At 36.7% G+C, this 20,761-nt stretch overlaps 1 protein-coding gene across 1 annotated transcript; it reads left to right on the forward strand.

Moving 5' to 3' along the window:
* Nucleotides 1-1,558: 1,558 nt before the first annotated feature.
* On the forward strand, nucleotides 1,559-20,683 carry LOC135687071 (protein dispatched homolog 1). Its single transcript, XM_065203518.2, has 5 exons — nucleotides 1,559-1,790; nucleotides 11,184-11,319; nucleotides 11,566-12,761; nucleotides 13,218-14,563; nucleotides 15,211-20,683. Exons 1-5 carry the CDS (start codon nucleotides 1,636-1,638, stop codon nucleotides 15,465-15,467), a joined length of 3,090 nt encoding a protein of 1,029 aa, XP_065059590.2. The 5' UTR covers nucleotides 1,559-1,635; the 3' UTR covers nucleotides 15,468-20,683.
* The last annotated feature ends 78 nt before the right edge of the window (nucleotides 20,684-20,761 follow it).

Genomic DNA, 20,761 nt, shown 5'->3' on the forward strand with positions numbered 1-20,761 from the left:
AATTACCTGAAATTCCTAAGTTACTGTCACAAACCTCTGCAATACACTTTGCCAATCTAACTGTGTGGCATATAATTCAAAACATTCATTTTAAAATGATAATAACGGACTTTCCTAATGGTTTTACCAAATCTGTATACCGGGACGGGCAACTACCCATGGTTGCCGCCGAAGGAGCAGAAAATTTTCGAATTTTGATGCTTCCAGTTCCCTTGAAAATGCACTCTTTTAAGCAAATTTTACTAAAGCAATCCTCCTAGTCCTATTAATGATAATAAAATTCTTCTATTTTAGCAAACAAATTGAACATCAAATAAAAACAACTGGTACAATTTCGCCGTGGTTTGAAAAATCCTATGTTGTCAGTTACTTCTAAAGCTAGGTAACAAGCAGCACTGGTTGCCAATTTAGATCCTTCTTTCCATCTTAGCATGCCTTTTTAGGGGAAATGGACACAAAACACAATTTTACCTAAAGAGTGCCTGGATTTTTAGCTTTTGTGCCAACAAGAAATCTTCAAGTCATTGGTTTTTTTATCTTCCTTCATATCAAGAAGTATCATATTTAGCCAAAGAAGCAACTATCTTTTCTTGATCCTTTATTGATGTTAATACATGAAGATCGCTGAAATACCTAAAGCGTTTTTCGACTGGGCGGATTTTACCTGGAATTTGCTATCGAGATACTATTAGGGGGGGGGGGGGAGGTGTGACACCCCCCCGGTCGCGACGCCACTGGTGGGCGCTTATTCGAGGTAGGCGCTCAATCAAGGGAGCGCTTATTTAAGAAGTAGATTTTGGTGCAAATTGTGTTATACTTTCGTTGAAAATTTGAATAAGCACCGTTTTTGAAGGTTGAAGGATGGGCGCTTATCCAAGGGGTGGGCGATTATTCGACGGGGGCGCTTATTCAATAACTTCACCTCTAGGCTGGGCGCTTATTCGGGGAGGGGGGCTATTGTTTGAGGGGAGCGCTTGTTCGAGGAATTACGGTATTAGCATTCAAGGAATAAAACCATGGTGTTTGTGACATCACGCGCGCTGTGTCACATGCCGACAATGGAGTCATGTACTAGACATAATGATGAGTACCTTTGTTTCGTCGAGGCAATAAAAATAATTATAAAGACGATATAAACGAGAATAACGACGTAATTAGCATTGAATTGATTAAAAGGATACATATATTTAGCTTTTGACCTTATATGCGAATAGTTTTTCTTTGAAATTCTCAAATTCTCAAAATTCTCAAAATTCTCAAAGAGAAATCTCAAAAATTTTAAATGCAAACAATTTTTTAGTGACCAATTTCCGTCTCATTTTCAACTTCATTGAAGAACATTCCGTCAAAATATTTTTCCGAAATTTCTTCACGAATTTTTCGTAGTAAAAATGACTCAGTTGGATGGAGAGTGAGGAGGCCAAGAGTCTTTTCTGACCGTTGGCACCCCTTTTCTTCTCATCGCGTCGCTAAAGGTTAAAATTTAGGACTTGGCCATGATCCCCCCCCCCCCCCCCGTTTATTTTATCAGGCGCACGGTCACAAGGTCACAAGGAATGGCAGAATTTCTTCCTACTTAAACGAGACAGACAAACATATGACTTTCAGTTCAGTGTTGAGATTGTTGCTGTCTCCATGGTTAATGGAGAATTCGCAGGTGCAATAATGGAGAATTTAGGCAGCTCAAATTGCCAAGAGAGAGGTAGCGAATTGGACGATGTTGTTGAAATTCATGAAGGAGAAAAGGAGGACAATACAGTAGATCCAATTTTGGATAAAGTTACGACGAGGTACAGTGACCATTTGCCTTTTCCTCTTTAGATTAACATTAGATCGAAAAGAATAAACATTAGGCAAAGATCAAACTGGTCAGTAAAATGGAGTTGTTCTCATCATTTTTTGTGGTCTTTGGGTTGTGTGCTTCTTTACTATTTCAAAAGAAGAGTTACTCACATCAAAGGTCTTAATTACAATAACGACAAATCCAAACTTTCTCGACATCAAAGTAGCATCACAGAAGCATCTCTAAGAGCGCTATCAACAATTAATAATAATCAAAGAATGAATGGTTTATTACAATCTGTTGTCATGGAAAAATTTGTTTATAGATGGCAGCTGGAAGGCCCTGTCTGGTACTGGTTATGAATTTCTCATATCTATACTAAGGTTTAAAAGATATGGTTTGCTTTGGAGCTCAGCCTTAGGTCAAAGGACTGCTAAATCAAAGCAGATGCTATAATGTTATAGTTTTAGTTTTCTGAAAGAAAGTTGTTATATAATAACAGAAATCAAATAAAACGAAGAAAATGCTTTATTTAGTGATATTTTGAAACAAGGTGAAAAATGTTGAGAACACTATAATGAAAGAACTGCTTTAACAATTTTGATTTCTATTGAAATATTACTAGTAATGTAGCTTCTGTTTGTACAATTTTGAAAAAAGTTAAGTTTTTCAATTTCCAACCCATTTTATAAGAATAAATAATTGTCTAGCTGCTCATTTAACAGACATCCAGTCAGACAGCAAAACCTCAGGGCTAGATAAAATTATTAGGAGGGTGCCTAGTGTCAGGTCCCGGAGTAGGGATTTTTTAATTAAAATCAAATAAAGGCATGCTCCAAGGTTGAACATGGAAGGGACCCTCTCCAGCATTTTTTAATTGTTGACAATCTATCTTTGTCTCAATGGCTGTCTTTAAGGTTCAATATTGTTGTATTTGTGGTTCTTGGATAAATTTACTAATGTCAGCTTAAATTTTGGAACCCCTTCTGTTTAATTGCAGTCTTAGTAGATTATATTGAATACTATCTTGAGATTTTGTGGTAACCGCACCAGTCTAAAGCCTCATAATAATAAAGAATTAGACATTAACTAATATACTTTTGTTTGACAACATAATGTCATTGATCTAAGTCAAGGGTTCTTAAGTACACTAGGGTATCAAAAGTATTGCACCACCTCGAAGGAGGAGAAATGACACAAGAATGATAGAAAGCGACTGTTATGCAAATTAATTCTGTTTTTAAGTGGCGAATGACAATTGGTTGAAAGCAAAACAACAACAATCAAAACGTCAATCTATTTAGAGCATTTGTTTTAAAAATAACAGTAGAAAATGTCTTTCAATATTTTCAAATTTCAATAATTTGATGGGTAGCCACAAACTTTTGAAACCGCAAAAAGCCTCCTTGAAATGGATCCATACATTTGGCCAAGGTATTCTTGTGGAATTTCGTATTAGGCCTTGAAACCTCTTACAATTAATGATTCTCTGGTCTTTGGACCACCTTTTGGATCACAGTTTGTAACCTTTTTCATTTGAAGTCAAACCTTTTAAGGGAAAATTGGACTTTGCTCTGACTATGTCAAAGCTTTAATTTCTTTTGTTTGGGAATAATTCTTTGTAAAAATAGTTTCCATTTACTCAGGTTAAATTTTTCTTTTGTATTTTTTCAAAACACTCATTATATTTTCTGTGGACAGATTTTGAGCTGCAAAATCCTGCCCAGTTTCGAGTTTCATGTCTTTTACTGCCCCTAGGTGCAAACACAGTGAAATAAAACCGACAAATTCGTTCCCTTCTAACATCTATGTATTTTTGGTCGCCCACTTCTCGGTTTCTTTACTATTGTAACACTCTAGAGAAATCTCTTTTAATTTCCTGCAGCTGTTGTGTGACTGCATCTATCTTGATCTTTTTTTTGAAAACTGAAGACCACTTTCCTGTAAATATTTTATAGCGACTCGCCCCTCATTTGCCATTTTTTTCTTCCTTAGGCATGGTCTACATTTTTACAAACAAAAATGTCTTTGCTTAATTTAAACATTTCTAACTAAATTTTCTATGGCGTAACTTTTTCCCACTGAAATTTGCTACAAAATATGCCTATTTCACCCAACTCTTGCATGTAAATGTTTTGTATTGCCGAAAAGTTTACAAAAAGTGCAGCCATTTTGAACAAGGTGGTGCAATACTTTTGATACCCTAGTGTACTTTGAGTACCAGGCCAGAAAAAATGTGGATTTTATTCGGGGTCCATTGAGTTTTTAACTTTTACAAAGCTATTCAAATTTAAGTCCAGATCTCATACTGACCAGGCTAAATTTGAGATTAGATAAAAAGTCCTATTATTTCGTCATATCATCATATCAGCCCATAGAAATAGTTTTTATCAACAAAGTTACGTAACTTTTTAAACTTTTGGTTTTTTGGTACCAGGTTGAGCCAGAAGACTGTTCTTTGCCCCACTGAACATTTTTTAATTTAGGACATTATTATTCGTCAGGTTGACTTGAAGTTTGATCCAGGGACAGCGAAAAATGTTGTAAAAAAGGGCCAAAATGTGTTTGTAGTTATTAAAGGCCATCACCATGGTTGGCAGCCAGAAATTTTTTAGATAATGTTAATATAAGGTTGGCCAGAAACTGCAACTGAAATAGAATTTGGTGGGAGAAAATCCAAGGAAATATTCTTAAAGTTTTTTTGTAACTACGATCCATAGTTTTTTCCTATTTCAATGCGGACATTAAAGGGTCTTGCAAAGTTTTCAATGACTTTGTACACCCGCATGACTGTTCTGTTGGCTCATCAAATATATTGTTATAATCTGCCCTACTCTGCAAACTGGTTGATAAGTTGTCACTATAAAATTTTTCTACAAGATTTTATTCAATTTTGGCATATTTTGCAAAATGTTAAATGCTGCATTGCTTTCAAATATTAGGTTTACATTTTCAAATTTTTGATCAAAAGCTTTCATTGATTTTCATTGCTCAAAATACTCTTGTACCTCCAAATACTCTGAAAATACCCAATGCAGAGGCTCATTTTCACACTCATCATCGGTCATCAATCCAGTTTTGATCCGCTTTTGACAAGTTTAAACCGGTTGGCCAGATTTACTTATGCCCTGAAGGAATTCCTTTCATTATTGTGCACCATTTCTCTCGATGTTAAGCATCTCCTTTCTGTAAATAATATTTCTTCACTTCTTCTCCCACTTGCTTTTTCAAAGTCTTTTGGAATCTTTCTCTCTTTCTCGGACCGTCAACAAAAGATAGCGCCTTTCTTAGAACGTCATCTTCTTGTTTCCTCAAGACATACCATCACACTCCATTTGCTTTCGCCACCTTATCCACCATTTCTTTCCAGCCCAATATGTCTATCAGTTTGTCTGTGTTCTTCTTATCCATCAGTTTCACCCAACGTATCATCCTCACCATGGCTCTCTCCGCCCTTCTTAAAATTTCCATCTCGTTTTATTTTGAGCGCCATGTTTCACCACCATATAACATAACTTATCTTACACAGGTCTTTATAAATCCTTCCTTTTATCTTCAGAGAAAACCTACTTTCAAGAAGCAATTAACTGCACTCTCCGAATTTTTCTCATCCACTTCTTGCTCTTGCTGTCACTGCAACTTCACATCCTCCGCTGGTACTCAACCTGTCACTCAGGAAATAAAAACATCCCACTCTTTCCATATCGTCTTCAAAAATTAAAATAGTGAATATCCATAAAAGGCCTTTTGCATATATCAAGATCTGTTCTCCTTTCGTGAGTTTATTTTTTATGATAGAACATTTTTAAGCTAAAGAGACGGAAATGCAAATAAACTCTATGTGTTGGTAATCTGCAATTCCTTGTCCCAGACAGAAATCTATCGAGGGGGCATCCATAAATTATTGAAGCTCAAAGATCGTGTTCTGTTCAAGGGTATGACAATCCTTGAATCTGATATTTCTGTAAGTCCCTTTATCATTGAAGCTAAATCTCTCTGGTTTGAAGGTGTTATTGGATTGCATCCGATCAAGGTGGAAATTAAGTGGCCCTGGATATACCGACAGTTGTCTGCTAGGTTCTAGACTCCGGCTGCCGACAGGGAATCATTTGAAATTTTGGGGGACACTTGCCTACTGCTTGCTAAAGCTATTGCTTTTGGAACTATGAAAGAAAAAAACCCAACAGAACTCTACTTTTCGAAACTTTGCCAACAAGTGTTTGAATAGAGTTTGAACAATTTCAACAGAGTGTGTAGGGTGTTGAGGGGGGCGTGGGGTAAGTATTACCGCCCCCGCCCGCTCTTCACAGCTCAGAGAAACAGTTTGAAACAAACATATTACTTGCATATTACCATTAAGCAAAATTGCTCTTCTACAAATCAGTCTTTACTTTACTCTTGTATCAGATGAGACAAGTAGACTGCATCCATTTTAATGGTTAATAGATTTCTTTTTTTCAAATTAATGTTTAATAATTATTCACACTGCTATTAAGCATTCCATTCTTCTTGGCTCATCAACATATCAATTTGATTGCAGCGTCTAAAGTTTCAACCAAGGGTATTTCGAGCGTGACTACTACAATTTAGTTTCTTTTCTCGTGATAAAGTGGGAAGGAAAAGTGAGGTTCCTTTAGCTAGTGAGCTACAATGTGTTTGGTGTTTTGAGGAGAAGTGTAAATGTCGAGATGCACCTGTCGAACATGACGTTAGCTCATTGATAATCTTTGTATGTTCATTTTTTGAAATTATTGGTCGTTATTAGACGGATTACTTAAAATATATTGCGGGAAGTTTATAGCGAAATGTCAAAGATATTTTGATAGTAAGTTCGCCGAGTTAATAGACAGGAAAATAGCTGCAAAAAACTAACAAATTGCCTAATGTCAATTTTTTCTTCGGATTTCTGTATTTCAATGGCTTAAGATTGATTTTTCGAGATGGGCCATCGCAAATTATTTTTAAATTGCACGTGATTCGTGACGCCATAATGCAAAAAATAATTCAACAAGAAAGCTAAAATTTCTTCTATCAAAAGTCTTAAAACAATAATAATTATATATTCGGATAGCTCTAAGAAAGAGCTTTCATTTCATGGACAAGAAATTCTATTTTGCTTAAATCAGCAAATTGATTGATTACTTCATTAAACCAAAATAAGCCTTGTACCCCCACTGTTTCGCAGATTTCCTATTCTTTGACTGATAATTGTCCTTTCTTAAGATGTTCTCTCACCGATAGAGCAACAATTCCATTGGATAGGTATACCTAGAATTTCTTTGCATATCTCTTTGATTGACGTTTCTTTGATGACGTCATATACAAATTTCTCTATACGGTAATAAAAGGTCAGAAACGGTATATATTTCGATAGGAGGCTTCTTCAAATCACTCTATAGAAGCTAAAGTCTAAAGCAAAGCATAACATCAATATATTAAACATAACAAAATACTTTTGTAGTAATTAACGGTTTATGAAAGCCAGGCGCCATCCCCACTGTCACTATCACTTTCACTGATAGATGAATCGCCAAAAAATATGATATCCATTTTACTTCTAGAAGTTTGTATTTTCTTTATGTTAACATCACTATTGAAATCAGAGTCATAACTGCTGTCTCGCCAAAGAAGAACGACGTCGTGTCGTGTCCAGTAACAGCGTGAATTTTTTTGTAGCTTTAGGCATATATCTTCACTTAAGTACATGCATACATTCCTGATCTCAACATGTTTACTTTGATCAATTTCCATCATTTTGGGTTTAATAATTCTAAGCGAATGAACTAGCAATATCAGAACATCAGTATCTTTGGATGAAATTACAACATCGGTATCTTTAAGACAAGCATGCAGAACAATTCGCGTATCAGCTTGTTCGTGACTGCAACGAAAAATCTCTTAAGCCTCATCACTCGTTATCCTCCATTTTTTATCTTCTTCTGTAAATACCATTGGTGTTTTCAAATTACTTCGATTCTCTGCTTGACGGAAAAATCTGTTTGCTACTTTTATCAAATCACTGTTCTTTCCAATGTGGTTAAAAATGTCCATCTTTTCTAAAACCTTCCTGCAAATCTATGGCCTCGGGTTCCTTTATACAAAATAGGTATGAATGCAGTGTTACGAGGCAAATAAAAGTGAGTCAACTTATGGCATCATAGGGCCTTAACGGGAGAAAGCCTTACCTGGAATGATGCATCATTGTTATATAGTCATTTGTAGCAGCATTACCACACAGGAAGCAATATTTTTTTCAACTAAACTCGGTAAAACTTGATTCCAGTCTTTTAGAACAAGGTGTTGCGCTAACATCTTAACTTTTTCGAGGTGCCTTTCTTGGGTTAAGAAAGACTCGACGACAGTTTTGATGAACTAAAACTATACCAATTGGGGTTCTTTTAACTTTCTTTGTTGAATAATTGTTTAAATCAAGTTTTACGTGTCTTTCACTGTGCTTTTTGATGTTTTAGGCACCTTTTTCATAACGTGTACTGCCTTTCTATTTTTTAAAAACTAGCTTGCATATCACAAAGTTTTAGTCTACCAAATTGCTCAGCGATTCTGCCAGGGGCGGTTCCAGAGCAAATTTGAAGGAGGGGCAGTGGGTAGTGGGGACGCTGAAGAATATTCAGAAAGTGGGGACGAGTGTACGCGGTATAAAACAATTTCAAACCCTATATTCTTTTTTCACATTTTAAGGAAGTTTTCACAAAAATTGTTGTTTACTTTTAGGTAATCCTTGAAGTAAATTAACCTATAAGTCTCAGACACTTTTTCACCCGATTCTGATTCTTCAAAGGGGCGCACAATCTCCCAAAAAGGGCGTCAGACTTGCTTCAACTCGGTAAGGGAGGGGGAACTGCCCCTAGTTGCCAAATCACAAAAGGACATTACACATTTTGCTGGCATGTCCCCAATAGCCCCTCCCCCAAGTAAATTGCTAAGTCATTGAATAACTTTATGTATCCTAAAATAATGATAAATGTCCCACATTCAAGGTGCGTTAACGAATTTTGTATTTTGGCATTCAAAAACTGCCTGTCTATTATAAAATTCCTGCACATGTATTTAGAGAAATCAGAAAAACTGACTACTTCCTTTATTAGTCCTCTTATTCATTTTTCAGGCCTTGAATACGAGAATTTTTCCTTAAAAATTAAAAAAAAAACAGATTTCTTGCTTTTTTGAACAGATCCCTCAGTTGCGCGACAAGTACTTGATTATCGAATGTGGCCTCGTATATCATATAAACCTCAATAAAATTTTTTTCCCACGGTCGATTTTGGGCGATTTTGAGTATGTTATAGAGGAAAAAATTCTGCACTGGATGGTGGAAAATTCGCTTTTCTACCATTTTTTTCTCAGTTGACCTAGAATTGAACGCTCCACGACCTCACTAGAAATATACAAAACAAGATAGCGTAATTTTCAGAAGTAAAAAACAATTTTATCTATATCATTTTAAGAAATTTATGTTTATGACGTCATCATACATACGTTAATTAATGAGCTATGTAAACCAATGTTAGGTATACCTACTCAATGGGCGTGTTTCTCTATCAGAGAGTGATAGAATATCTTAAGAAAGTACAGTTGACAGTCCAAGAATGAGAAGTTTCGAAACAGTGAGGGTAAAAGGCCTATTTTGATTTGGCGACGTCATCGGTCAATTTGCTGATATCAGCAAAATAGAATTTGTCTTGCATCCAATGAAAGCTCCTCATTAGAGCTATCCGAATATATAATTATTATTGTTATAAGACCTTTGGTAGAAGAAATTTTAGCTTTCTTGTTGAATTATTTTGTGCATTATGGCTTCACGAATCACGTGCAATATAAAAATAATTCGCGATGGCCCATCTCGGAAAATCAATATTTAGCCATTGAAATACAGAAATCCGAGGAAAAAAATTGAGATTAGGCAATTTGTTAGTTTTTGCAGCTATTTTCTTGTTTATAAACGGAGCTATGAAAACAAAGGTTCGCACAAAGGGTCTTTATGTTATAATAATACAGCAAAACGAGGCGAAGGTGAAGGAGAGGTAAATTTGAAAACTGGAGAAAGACCTGGATGATCAAGAGCGGTATCATAGGCGACTGTGCCTTTGCATTGACTATGCAGAGTGGGGGCAAAACAAAAGAGCTTAGAAATGCGTTGAAGAAAACATGACAACGTCATTCACCGAACACAAAGAGTTGGACGGCCGATATTTGTGAATATTAGAAAGATCCGCACGATGGTTGTCAGGTTTACTACTAAGCGACGCAGGAAAGCCGTTTCTGAGGCCAGACAGAGTTGGTTTGATGTCACCAAGAAAAGATACTCTCATAGAGTCATCGAAACCATCACAGGAGAAAAACCTTGAAAAATGTTAGATATCTCTTTGGAGATATATACTGTAGAATGTGCTCAAATATAAGAGACGCCTCCTTTACTTTGACGGAGAAGATTTGATGGAGAAGATTTGAGGGAAAACCTTGCGGATCAAATGCGAATGGTGAATTCGATGATAAGCATAATGATGGATCATATGTAGAGAAAGGAATACAAAAATAGCGAACTAAACACGACCGATTGGAAAAGGCCTAATATCTTTGACCATGGCTTGTGTCTTTCTCAAAATACGTATTAGATGAATTAGAATTTCGTCAAGAATATTTCTTCGAGACAAGAATATTTCTTCTAAATTGAAATCTTCAAGGTATAGCAGTTTACTAATTTTTCTATTTCCAGTGCCCATATTGAAGCCTACCGAGGTATTTCCTATAGATTTGTCTAACTCATTTTAAAATGGAGCAAAAATAAATGGGCTAGATAAACATCCTTGTGCTAGTGTCAGAGTAGTTGGTCAAAATGGAAGGTCAGTTGAAGTTAAAGTCGAAGAAAGAAATTTAGGAGAATCTTGTGCATTATCTTAGTGATCTTCTAAATCTAAGTTTCATTACACAGAACCCGGTAAGAAGTACGAAGTATTTTCATTTAGGTCCTCGATAAAATGAAGGTCAACGGACCTAGAACATACAAAACTTTGTAACATTTGATTGCTTTCGTTTCCCGAAGAGAAACCCTACGCCCATTCTCCGCCTGGCCTATTACCGTCCTTTAAGAACAGCATTGATGTATAAAGTTCAATCTTCGGTGCCCCCATTTTTAAAAATTTGCTCAATATGAACCATAAGGTCTCTACAGTGGAAATCTTTCTTGAAATAAAAGTAGATGCAGTAGGCTGCTAATTAATATTTATGTAAGTAAAGTTTTTATGTTAGTTTCATAAAATTATCTTAATCAAATCATTATGCGTGATCCGTTAATTTGTGCTTTTTCAGATCATGCTTGTAAAAGGAAGCTGCCTAATGTTTATATTAATATTAAGCAACAAAATTTCCTTCTTCTTCCCAGGTATGCGAAGTTTCTTGTCAAGTATCCATATGTTAACATTATTGTTGTTCTGCTGATGTTTATTTGGGCTGCGGTCATTGGCTTTGTTCCACAACTAGGAGCTCAAGACCTTCCGAACTTCTCACAGCCAACAAAGGTAACTCAGTTTTCTTGTGGTAACTACATAAAACTGTTTTTGTGGAAGACAGTTCTATCATCTAAAAAATTACATAACTATGGTAAATTTGAAGTTTTTAGTGATTCACCCAGACCATTATGTTTCGATATTGTATCTTTTAAAGAAAATCTTTTTAAAATCTTACTATGTTTTGTTGCGTACAGTTTTCTTGTTGTTGCTTGGAGATCTTCAGTTTTCACATTGGTCAATTTCGTCTTTTAACAGGGATTCGAGCCCCGAGACACTGTCTTGAGTAATAACAAGAACGCTTATGACAATCTGAAGAAAGCTTATGATGCGAAAATACTTTTTAGCAGTCCACAAAAAAACACTGGAGGCAGACGCAAAAGGAGCCCACCCTCAGTACCACTGCAAAATCTTGAAAATTCCTGTATCTATTTAACGAACATTGTCGGTGATGTGGAGGGAAACAAAATAATCTACGAGGAGAAAACAAATGGCGATCTTTTTGATGCAAATAAGCTGAAAAGCCTTTGTCAACTGCAGAATCAGATAATGCGATCCAATGAGTTTTTTAAAAGCAACGTTGCAAGGGGTATTCAGAATTTACCTTGCCCTAGCCACAGCATAGCCAATTACGCAGCTGCATTGGCTAATCGGACATCCTGCATGCACCTTACCCAGAGTGACGTTAATCGATTCAAGTTACGACTTATGCATTGCTCAAGTAGCTACAAAGATGGTCTACTCGGAAGCTGTTTAAATGATCCTACTTTTTGCAGCCGTTTGCCCCACAATTGCTCAAAACATACTCGCATTTTATTTAATTCTTTTAAATATCTCACAGATTCTACGTTTGCCAGTGAACCAACTAGATTGAAACTGACCCTTGTTAGTGAAAGGCTCTATTCACCATTTGATAACACTTTGTATAAGTCGGTGTATGAAGCCAACTTGAAAAACCTGGATGAAAGAACTGAAGGCCAAGTGCAAGTTGCTGCCTTTGAATTTTATAATCTGAAATTCCAAATCTTCGAGAAAAAGTTATTTGTAGAAGGTGCCTTGCTATCTAGCGCAATCTTAATAGTTTTCATCCTCATAATTTTGTATTCAGGCTCGGTGTTTATCGGTTTGATGACTTTTTTTTGCATTGTTATTGCAGCTGTTCTCGCCTACTTTTTTTATGGTATCGTATTTAGGCTCTCTTTCTTTCCTTTCCTGAATGTTTTGACTCTCGTTTTTCTCGTGGGTATTGGTGCTGATGATGCATTTGTTTACATGGGCGCATGGAGTGAAGCTAAGGCCGCCATGCCGTACAAAAGCGATGAATCTTTTGACGATGCAATGATCAGGTGGACAGCCTACTCCATAAAGCATGCATTGGGGGCTATGTTTGTGACGAGTTTTACAACAGCTGCAGCTTTCTTCGCTGGCTCCTCTTCAAGCATAATCGCCATTCGGTATGCGCAGAAAGAAATTAAACACCACATTATACTTGTGTTATCTTGTGTAACTTGTGTTAACCTTCTGTAGCTTGTGTTAACCTTGTGTAACTTGTGTAAGTAGTTATTTGGAATCCAAGAAAAGAAGAAGAGTAAAATAGCCCTAGTAAAAAGGGAATTCTTTTAAGAGCAATGTAACCTGTAACATCGAGTATTAGTACATATTATACCGAAAAATGTCTTTGGCTGAATAGTAATAATTTAATTGCTACACTATTCAATATGAGTTTTATGAAATTAAATAGTAACTTAAGCAGTATACCATTCTCACTGTAAAGTTTCATTTGTAAAATGATTATGAAAGATTTGATGATCAAAATATTTCGAAGGAACTAACAATTACCAAGCTTTATGTAATTTATTGTATTAATTTTTATGCTCTGATTTCCCCCTGAGCTTTGTTTTGTTTTTCAGGTGTTTTGGTATCTATGCTGGCACCAGTATATTAATGAACTACTTCATGATGGTTGCTTGGTTTCCAGTTGCCGTGGTAATCAGCGAGAAACATTTGAGTCGATGTATGAACAGGATAGCCCCTTCTTGGTTTTCGTACCCACCAGGCGAACCAACGTCGAATGTGTCAGGCAGCTCATGTTCAAAAATTAAATCATTTGCTGCACGAATTTCGCAGGACATATTCAGCAAGGTTCTCCCGGCAGTAGTGATGCGTCTTCGTTACTTTCTCGTTATTTTTTTTGCTGTTCTTGGTGTCGGAGGACTGCTGGTTCTTTTTGTGTCTCCTAAACTCAGACTTCCAATAACTAAAGATTTCCAAATGTTTTCAGACAGCAGTTCCATAGAGCAATTCCCCTTGCATTACAAATCGAAATTCAATGTTGAATCCTTCAACATGCCAATTTTTTTCATTTTTGGAGTAAATAATGGCAACACGGCTAGTACCACCAACCCAGATGACTTTGGATATTTGAAGTTGCAGGAAAAGTTCACTGTTACTTCTCCAGAAGAGCAGTTGTGGTTGAAGCATTTTTGTAAGACACTGCAGAACTCCTCTTTTGTATCTGGAAATGTAGCGGCATGTTCTGACATACTCACGATGCTGGAAGCACTGACAATACCATGTAACGCAAGCACAAACGCCATTTCTTGTTGTGGGCACACTCTTCCTGTTACACAAGAAACAGCAGAGTTGTGTATCCGTTCTTATTTCAACTCAAGCAAACACCCTTCCCGGTCTCGTGGTTTCAACGGCTTTCTGTTTAACAGGGACGGTCATATTCGCGCCATCTTGATAGTGGCTGGGTCTCGCTACCAATTTACGGAAGCTTTTGACACGGCCAACGACTTCTATAATGAAATTAAAGCGTGGTTCGATTCAATGAAAGCCAACGCTCCAGAAAGTTTTCGTTCATGTTTTTGGCACTCCTACCTGGACTTCTACGACCTGCAAAAAGGCCTTGCAGCTGGAACACCAGTATCTTTAGGGATTTCGGTTCTCATTGCATTTTGTGTTGTTCTTTTAACAACGTGCAACATTTTGCTCAGTATATACACGGTAGTCTCAATACTTTTTGTTATAAGTGTCACTGTTGGTACTTTAGTTTTAGCGGGTTGGAGGCTAAACATCATGGAGTCGATAATTTTTTCAGTTGCTGCTGGCCTAGCTGTCGATTTCACATTGCATTATGGGGTTGCATATCGCACTGCTGTGGACAAAACGTGCCGAATCAACAGGGTTCGGTATTCATTTACACATATCGGGGCTGCAGTCACTATGGGCGCCATTACAACATTCATAAGTGGTGAGTAAATTATGATTGACAGCTATTTTTACCTTTTTGTGCCCTGTGTACTGTTTAGTATCTTGATAACTTGTGATAATTATAGATTTATATTTCTTAAAAGAAAGAACATTCTTGGTTGAAAACAAGTAGTTGTAACATCCGTTTATTAGATAAAGTGGATTAAATATTTCGTTCAAACATTATTATTTATAGTGACACCAATTTTTACAGTTGCATGTTGGTTTTCAGTTACAAGCGGCAGGTTTTCAGAACTGGGAAAGTTTAGTAACGTACTGTCATTACGAAATGCACTTTAAAAACAAATTCATATGAAAGTTTTTGTTTATGGAATGCCGATCAAACTGCTTTAAAAACTTCTACAAATATACGGCTTAGGAGCCAACAACCAGGATCACAAGGTGTCTTTGAATGCTTTGAACTGAGCATGCGAAGTAACTGAGCATTCAAAGGCTCTTTGGCGACAGGGAATGGTATTTGACGCCTTGTTTTCATGGAAAATTGCAATTTCGTCTGTTCAAACTATTACAGTACTGTAGTACTTGCCATGTGAAAGGTTTTAACCCGTATTTACGTGCGTACTGTTACTTTCAGCCGTGTTAGTTACTGGCCTCAGCAAAACTTTTCCACTGTATTTTCTCTTCTAGGCCTTGTCATGGCACCCTCCTCTGTCCTGGTATATATTCAGTTAAGCCATTTCCTTATGGCCCTGATGACGTTCAGTTGGCTCTACGCAACGTTTTTCTTCATGCCTCTTTGCAGCATTATTGGACCAGTTAACGACTTTTGCCAACTCAATTTATGTAGCCTGCTATCCAATAAAGGCCAGAAATCGGTAGCGCAGTCAAAAGACATGGTTGGTAAGCAGCAAGAAATGGAAAATGTCAGTGAGACAGTGACCTAATACATTATGGAGTCTCGTGTTCAAAGGTGTCACACTCAGCGGACGTAATGTAGTCTGGCTGGCCGGGCAGTTGAATTGTATCCCTGAGTGGTGTTCTTGCCATACGTATGCGCGGTTGGTATTTTGTTTCACCAGATCGTTTGTTCTTTATTTTTGGTTTATTTACGTACTGAACCGTACTGAATTACAGGAACCTTGGTCTGAAATGAACTTTGAGATATCTATGGAGCACCTCCTGAATCAACGGTGAACCATATAAATGGCATAGAGGGACCAAAATTATTTAAAAGGTTGTATAGAGTCTTGGTTGTCTCTCTTCGCACGCAACATACATTTCGCGAGCAGAGTATTGCACAGCCTGAAACAAATATTGACGTCACTGCTGCACAATTCTTTAGCGAGCCAAATTTCAAATAGCTACAGCAAGTTAAGTTGCTAAAAATGTCCTTTTCCACAAAATATGAAGCCAATAATGATCATCCTGGTTGGCCAAGACTTATGCGTTAACCTGTCAATGTTTTTCTTATTCTGCCATGTCTCCTTTAACATTACCTGTTCTAAACTTTTAGCAAGTCTCGCAGAAATTTGAAAGCTTCAAACTGTCCTATAAAATGTAAAAATGTTTACTTTTTAAAATGTTTCTTTCGTCAGATTTTAGATTACAATTATTTCCAGTAGTTTGAAGTTCTGTTTGATTGGATTTTTAATATAGAACGAAGCCTTATGACGTCACAAAAGTGGTTTAAATATTGAAGGCCATGTTGTTTGCAATGCTTTCGCCGCTGCTCATTTGTCAAACATGTGCAACACTTGCTCAAAAAGTGAATACCCCTTGTCAGCTGAGCTCACAATTCTCTGCAAAACAGATTTAGAAGTTCCTATAAATTGATGTTAGATTTCGATTAAGTTTTCATATTATATCTGGCCATTGAGCCAATTCAGATTTTTGGTTATATCTCTTGACACTTCACCTAAAATAACGTTGAACCCGGTTTTCTTGTCATTTTCAAAGCATATATTTCGGTTCTGACGTAAAAAATACAAAGATTCAGTAAATGTAGCAGTCCCCGAAATTTGATATGCATATGCACCGCATGTTTTTATCTTACCTGACAATATGGCAGTACTTGATAACCCTGTTAAAGCCATGATGAGCTAATAGTATAAACTTACACTAAAAATGTAAATAAAACAAGTTTCATAGTGTATAAGCATACTGAGTTAGAAGATATCTTTTACATATAAATAACGACTGTCTAGAAATAAATATAGATAGTGCAGAAATGGGTCATTTTTTACAGGAAACTGGCATTGCTTACCTACCGATGTGCGATAACCATTATGAAATCCTGGCGCCCGTCTATGTTCAGTTTTTAAGTCAATAAATTGCTGTTGGGCAGTTAGGCAGATATTTGCTGATAAGTTTTGGGTACCGCAAAATTTCAAGGTGCTCAAGCGTCTTTCTTTCTCTCGCTTTGTTTTGAATCAACACCTGGATATATGTTTTCTGCTTGCTTTCGATCATTATTCGACGTTGATACCCTGAAAATTGTCGAACGAAAAGTTCTTCAGTATGTTATGTTACTGCTATTTCGTGCCCTCTTCAAATATGTTCTGGTAAGTAGGGCAAAAGTAGAAAAGCATGAAAGTCTCTAGCGTGGGTGCAGGCTTTACTTTCCACTGTGAGGGTAGGGCATGACTGCCTGGTTTATAATCTAAAACGCTGTGGCGTAATGGAGAATTCTTTCTGCTTACTAAAAGTTGATAAAATTTGAAGATAACTCGGAAAATATAACGACACTTCTCAAACACAATTCCTCAGTTGAGAACAACAAAACATGAAACAGCCAGCACAGCGAAACAAAACATTTTTAAGCTAAAACAAAGAGAACGCAGCATGGTATTATGTAAATGTTCAAACAAACGGAGTGTCCATCAATCAAACATGAGTCAACTCACAAGATTTAAACGCAATTTCTTAATAAAAGTTTCCTCCAAAATTAAAATAATGAACTGTTCTAAATGGAAAGGATTCTCTCTGAGAAGATGTTTCGGCAGGAGTACCCCAGGATTCTATTCTGGGGCCCCTGCTCTTCCTTGTTCAAATTAATGATCTAGCTGCTAGCGTGAAGTGTAAAATCAAGCTTATTGCTAGTACATTGTTCACCGTAGTAGAAGATCTAAACTCAGCTGCCAATGACATGAGCCATGATCTTTAATTGATAGTCAATCGGGATATCATTGGACCAATAGGGGCAAGAATCGAAAAGTTCAAGCCTGGTTTCTTTCCCCATTACCTGACAGAATGGAATGAACTAGGTCAAGGGATTAGCCTTGCATCATCGGTTGCTGCCTTTAAAAAAAAGTCAATCTCCAAAATTCGTCCTCTTGCTAAGTCTGCTCTTGGGATTCACGATCCAACAGGTTTATTCTATCTTACTCAACTTAGACTTGGTCTTATTAAGTTTTCATAAAGTCAAGCACAATTTTAGGGCTTCCATAAACCCAATGTGTCTTAACAATAATGTTATTGAGGCTATAGAACACTTTTGCTGCTCTGCCCTGCTTTTGAGGTTGAACGTCAAAATCTTCTCGCTAGGATCCTTGATTTAATAAAGCCATTTGGATATACCGATCTTTCAAATGACGCTTTGATACAACTTTTATTATATAGCGACAAAGACCTTCAAAATGACCTCAACAAATATAATCGAGTTGACTCTTCAATGAATTCACACAACTGGTAGATTCGATTAGGTCACTGTCACTTAACCACCAACTACATCTTGCAAGTCCTTTTCATATAGTCCCATGTGCCTATTACTTTCTTCGCCCATTTCGCATTTGACGTTAGGCTTATAAGTGGAAATGACTATCCATCTTGTTGTTGTCAATTTATTTTCATTCGATATAAAACAATAGCTAACAATATATACATACATACACAATGTTAACTAATCATCTCTACTTCATACCAATCTCCTCAACCAACGATATATTGGATATAAACCTCGACCACTGTTCAGGCACCGCGCAGCCATTGGGATAGCAGGGGCTATAGTCCCCCCCCCCCACTTTTTGCAATAATAGGTTGGACAATCTTTTTGAAAAGTTTACTCTAACTATGCTCTAACGCAATATTGGATAGTATACTTCTAAGAAGTAGCAGTTTTTCTTCACTGGGAACTATTTTTGTTTATTTTTTAGGTGTTTTTCTTGATGTTCTATTATCCCCAAGCTAATTTTATTTGTTCTTTGGCTAATGATATATTCTCTGAACCAGACTGTTTATAAAACTTCAGTAGAAATAAGCAAGTATTTTCTAAAAGGGACGTTTTCAGACGTACTAGAGGGCGTAGCCTGAAAAAAATCCGGTCACGCCTTCTCAGCCCTCCTCCATTCAGACTCGCTTGCGTTATTAGTTACATTTAAATACATATCAAATCCCATGTCAAATCCTAGTGTTGAGGTAATTTGTTTTTGGCTTTGAAAAATGCAAACATTTCACAACATACTGTGTTTATGAATTGCCGTGCCAATGTGATTCTGCCTACATAGGACGCACAACTCAAAGATTGGGGGATAGGATAAAAGCATCTTCCTTCCAACAGAAGAAACAAAACTACCTCTCTAAGAGAACAGCCTCTTCGATCTTGTAAGTCTAGAAACACAGTTAAAACAAGTGATTCTGCAATCGGACAACGCCTTTCAGATAACCTAAATTGTGCAAGACGCTATAGTGACAATATGTTTCAGACGATTGGCAGAGTCCGCTTGTCTTTTCATCCAGCAGTTTTTGGATCGATCTACATACAAACAAAACAGCCGCTATTGTGTAGACAGGAGTTCGTTATTTCTCTTTGACTCCAGTGGTATTTTTCCTATAGGCACGCAATACTGATTGATCAACTATACCGGCCTTGTGCTCGCGTTTTTCTGATTAGCCTATTTCGATTCGCGACTGAATATATATTTTCCATCTTATTCTTTCGGAACCGTATTCAGAAGCTTTATTGTAGGTTTTAATATTTCAGCCCGTTCTATGATCTTTTCAAATGAGAATATAAATTCATCATTGTCACAATCTCACCTCATTCCTAATACTTTCTCCATACACCAATTTGACTAAAGGCCTCGTTTTAGAAATTTCTCCAAATTTAATTATACGACTTTTTAAGCTCAGATAAGGTTTTATCGCCATAATTTAAGACCGAATACAAATTTTCATTTTGTTTGAGCTTATATTTGAGATTTTAGGGAAAATTTTCAGGGGGAAACTTTACCCCCCTAGTTGCCAATCACGGTCAAATCCCTTATAAAATGCTCATATTTATGTCGTCATAAAATCAATATCGTGAGAACAATGGAAACCAATACCACAATGAAAATTTCCAAGTAGACGAAAGTCATTGCTCACAATCCGAATATGCGGTCAAAAATTTTGAAAAAAGAATTTGGAGAATTTTTCAAAATGAGGCTGAAAGTCGAACTAGCGTAGCTTTGGCATATGATTGGTCATCCTCAACATTCTCACTTCCTGCTTCTATCTTTTTAACAGGGGAAATACCTGATGATGATGAAGCAGCAGTATCTAAAAGAGCGTTCATTTATAACAGTGTGCACTCTTTTTTAAAAGAACAAGTAAATTGTTGTTCAGGCTGGCTGTTCTTAATTTTCTGGAAAATATGGGGCTGGATTGTTCTTTATTGGTTATTATATTATTAGGGTGTAATTCAAATTGGAATTCAAGTAATTCAGCAAAAACAATTTTGGTTCATTATTTATTTTGATAATTAATTAGCTGTATAAGCAGTGCAATTGCTGCTGTTGTGATGTAGGGAGGTTTTCAGGCCGTGTTTGCCTACAAAGCGAGCGAGACATCTTTAATTGGCCCACAAGTTTGAGAAGTCACCGATCTCCTCGTTTCTCAGATAAACATTGTTTTAAATTAAATTTTTCAGTAGCCAAGGATCAGCTTGTTCTCAATCTTTCCTTATTTTTTTACCAATTTTGAGGCTCGTGTAAAGTGTCCATAGAATGTCCCGGGTTAAACAATTTTTGGTATGTTTTAGAAAGCCAGCAGTCCCCTTGAAGTACTTAGATCCAGGGGAATAAAAGATAGGTCCCCAATAGAAACAGTTCCACTTGTCCCGAGTTTAGCTTAAGCGAAATGTTTATCTAAAATAAATTTGGTCCTATATAGCGAAATTCTTAATCATCGGCATCCAGGTTCTCCATTATCGAGGGTAAGCAGAACCGAAACTTAAAATTGGAGTTGCTAGCAGGGTGCCTGC

Source organism: Rhopilema esculentum, chromosome 20, assembly GCF_057945365.1.
Source record: "Rhopilema esculentum isolate cy_ngs chromosome 20, ASM5794536v1, whole genome shotgun sequence".
NCBI lineage: Eukaryota > Metazoa > Cnidaria > Scyphozoa > Rhizostomeae > Rhizostomatidae > Rhopilema > Rhopilema esculentum.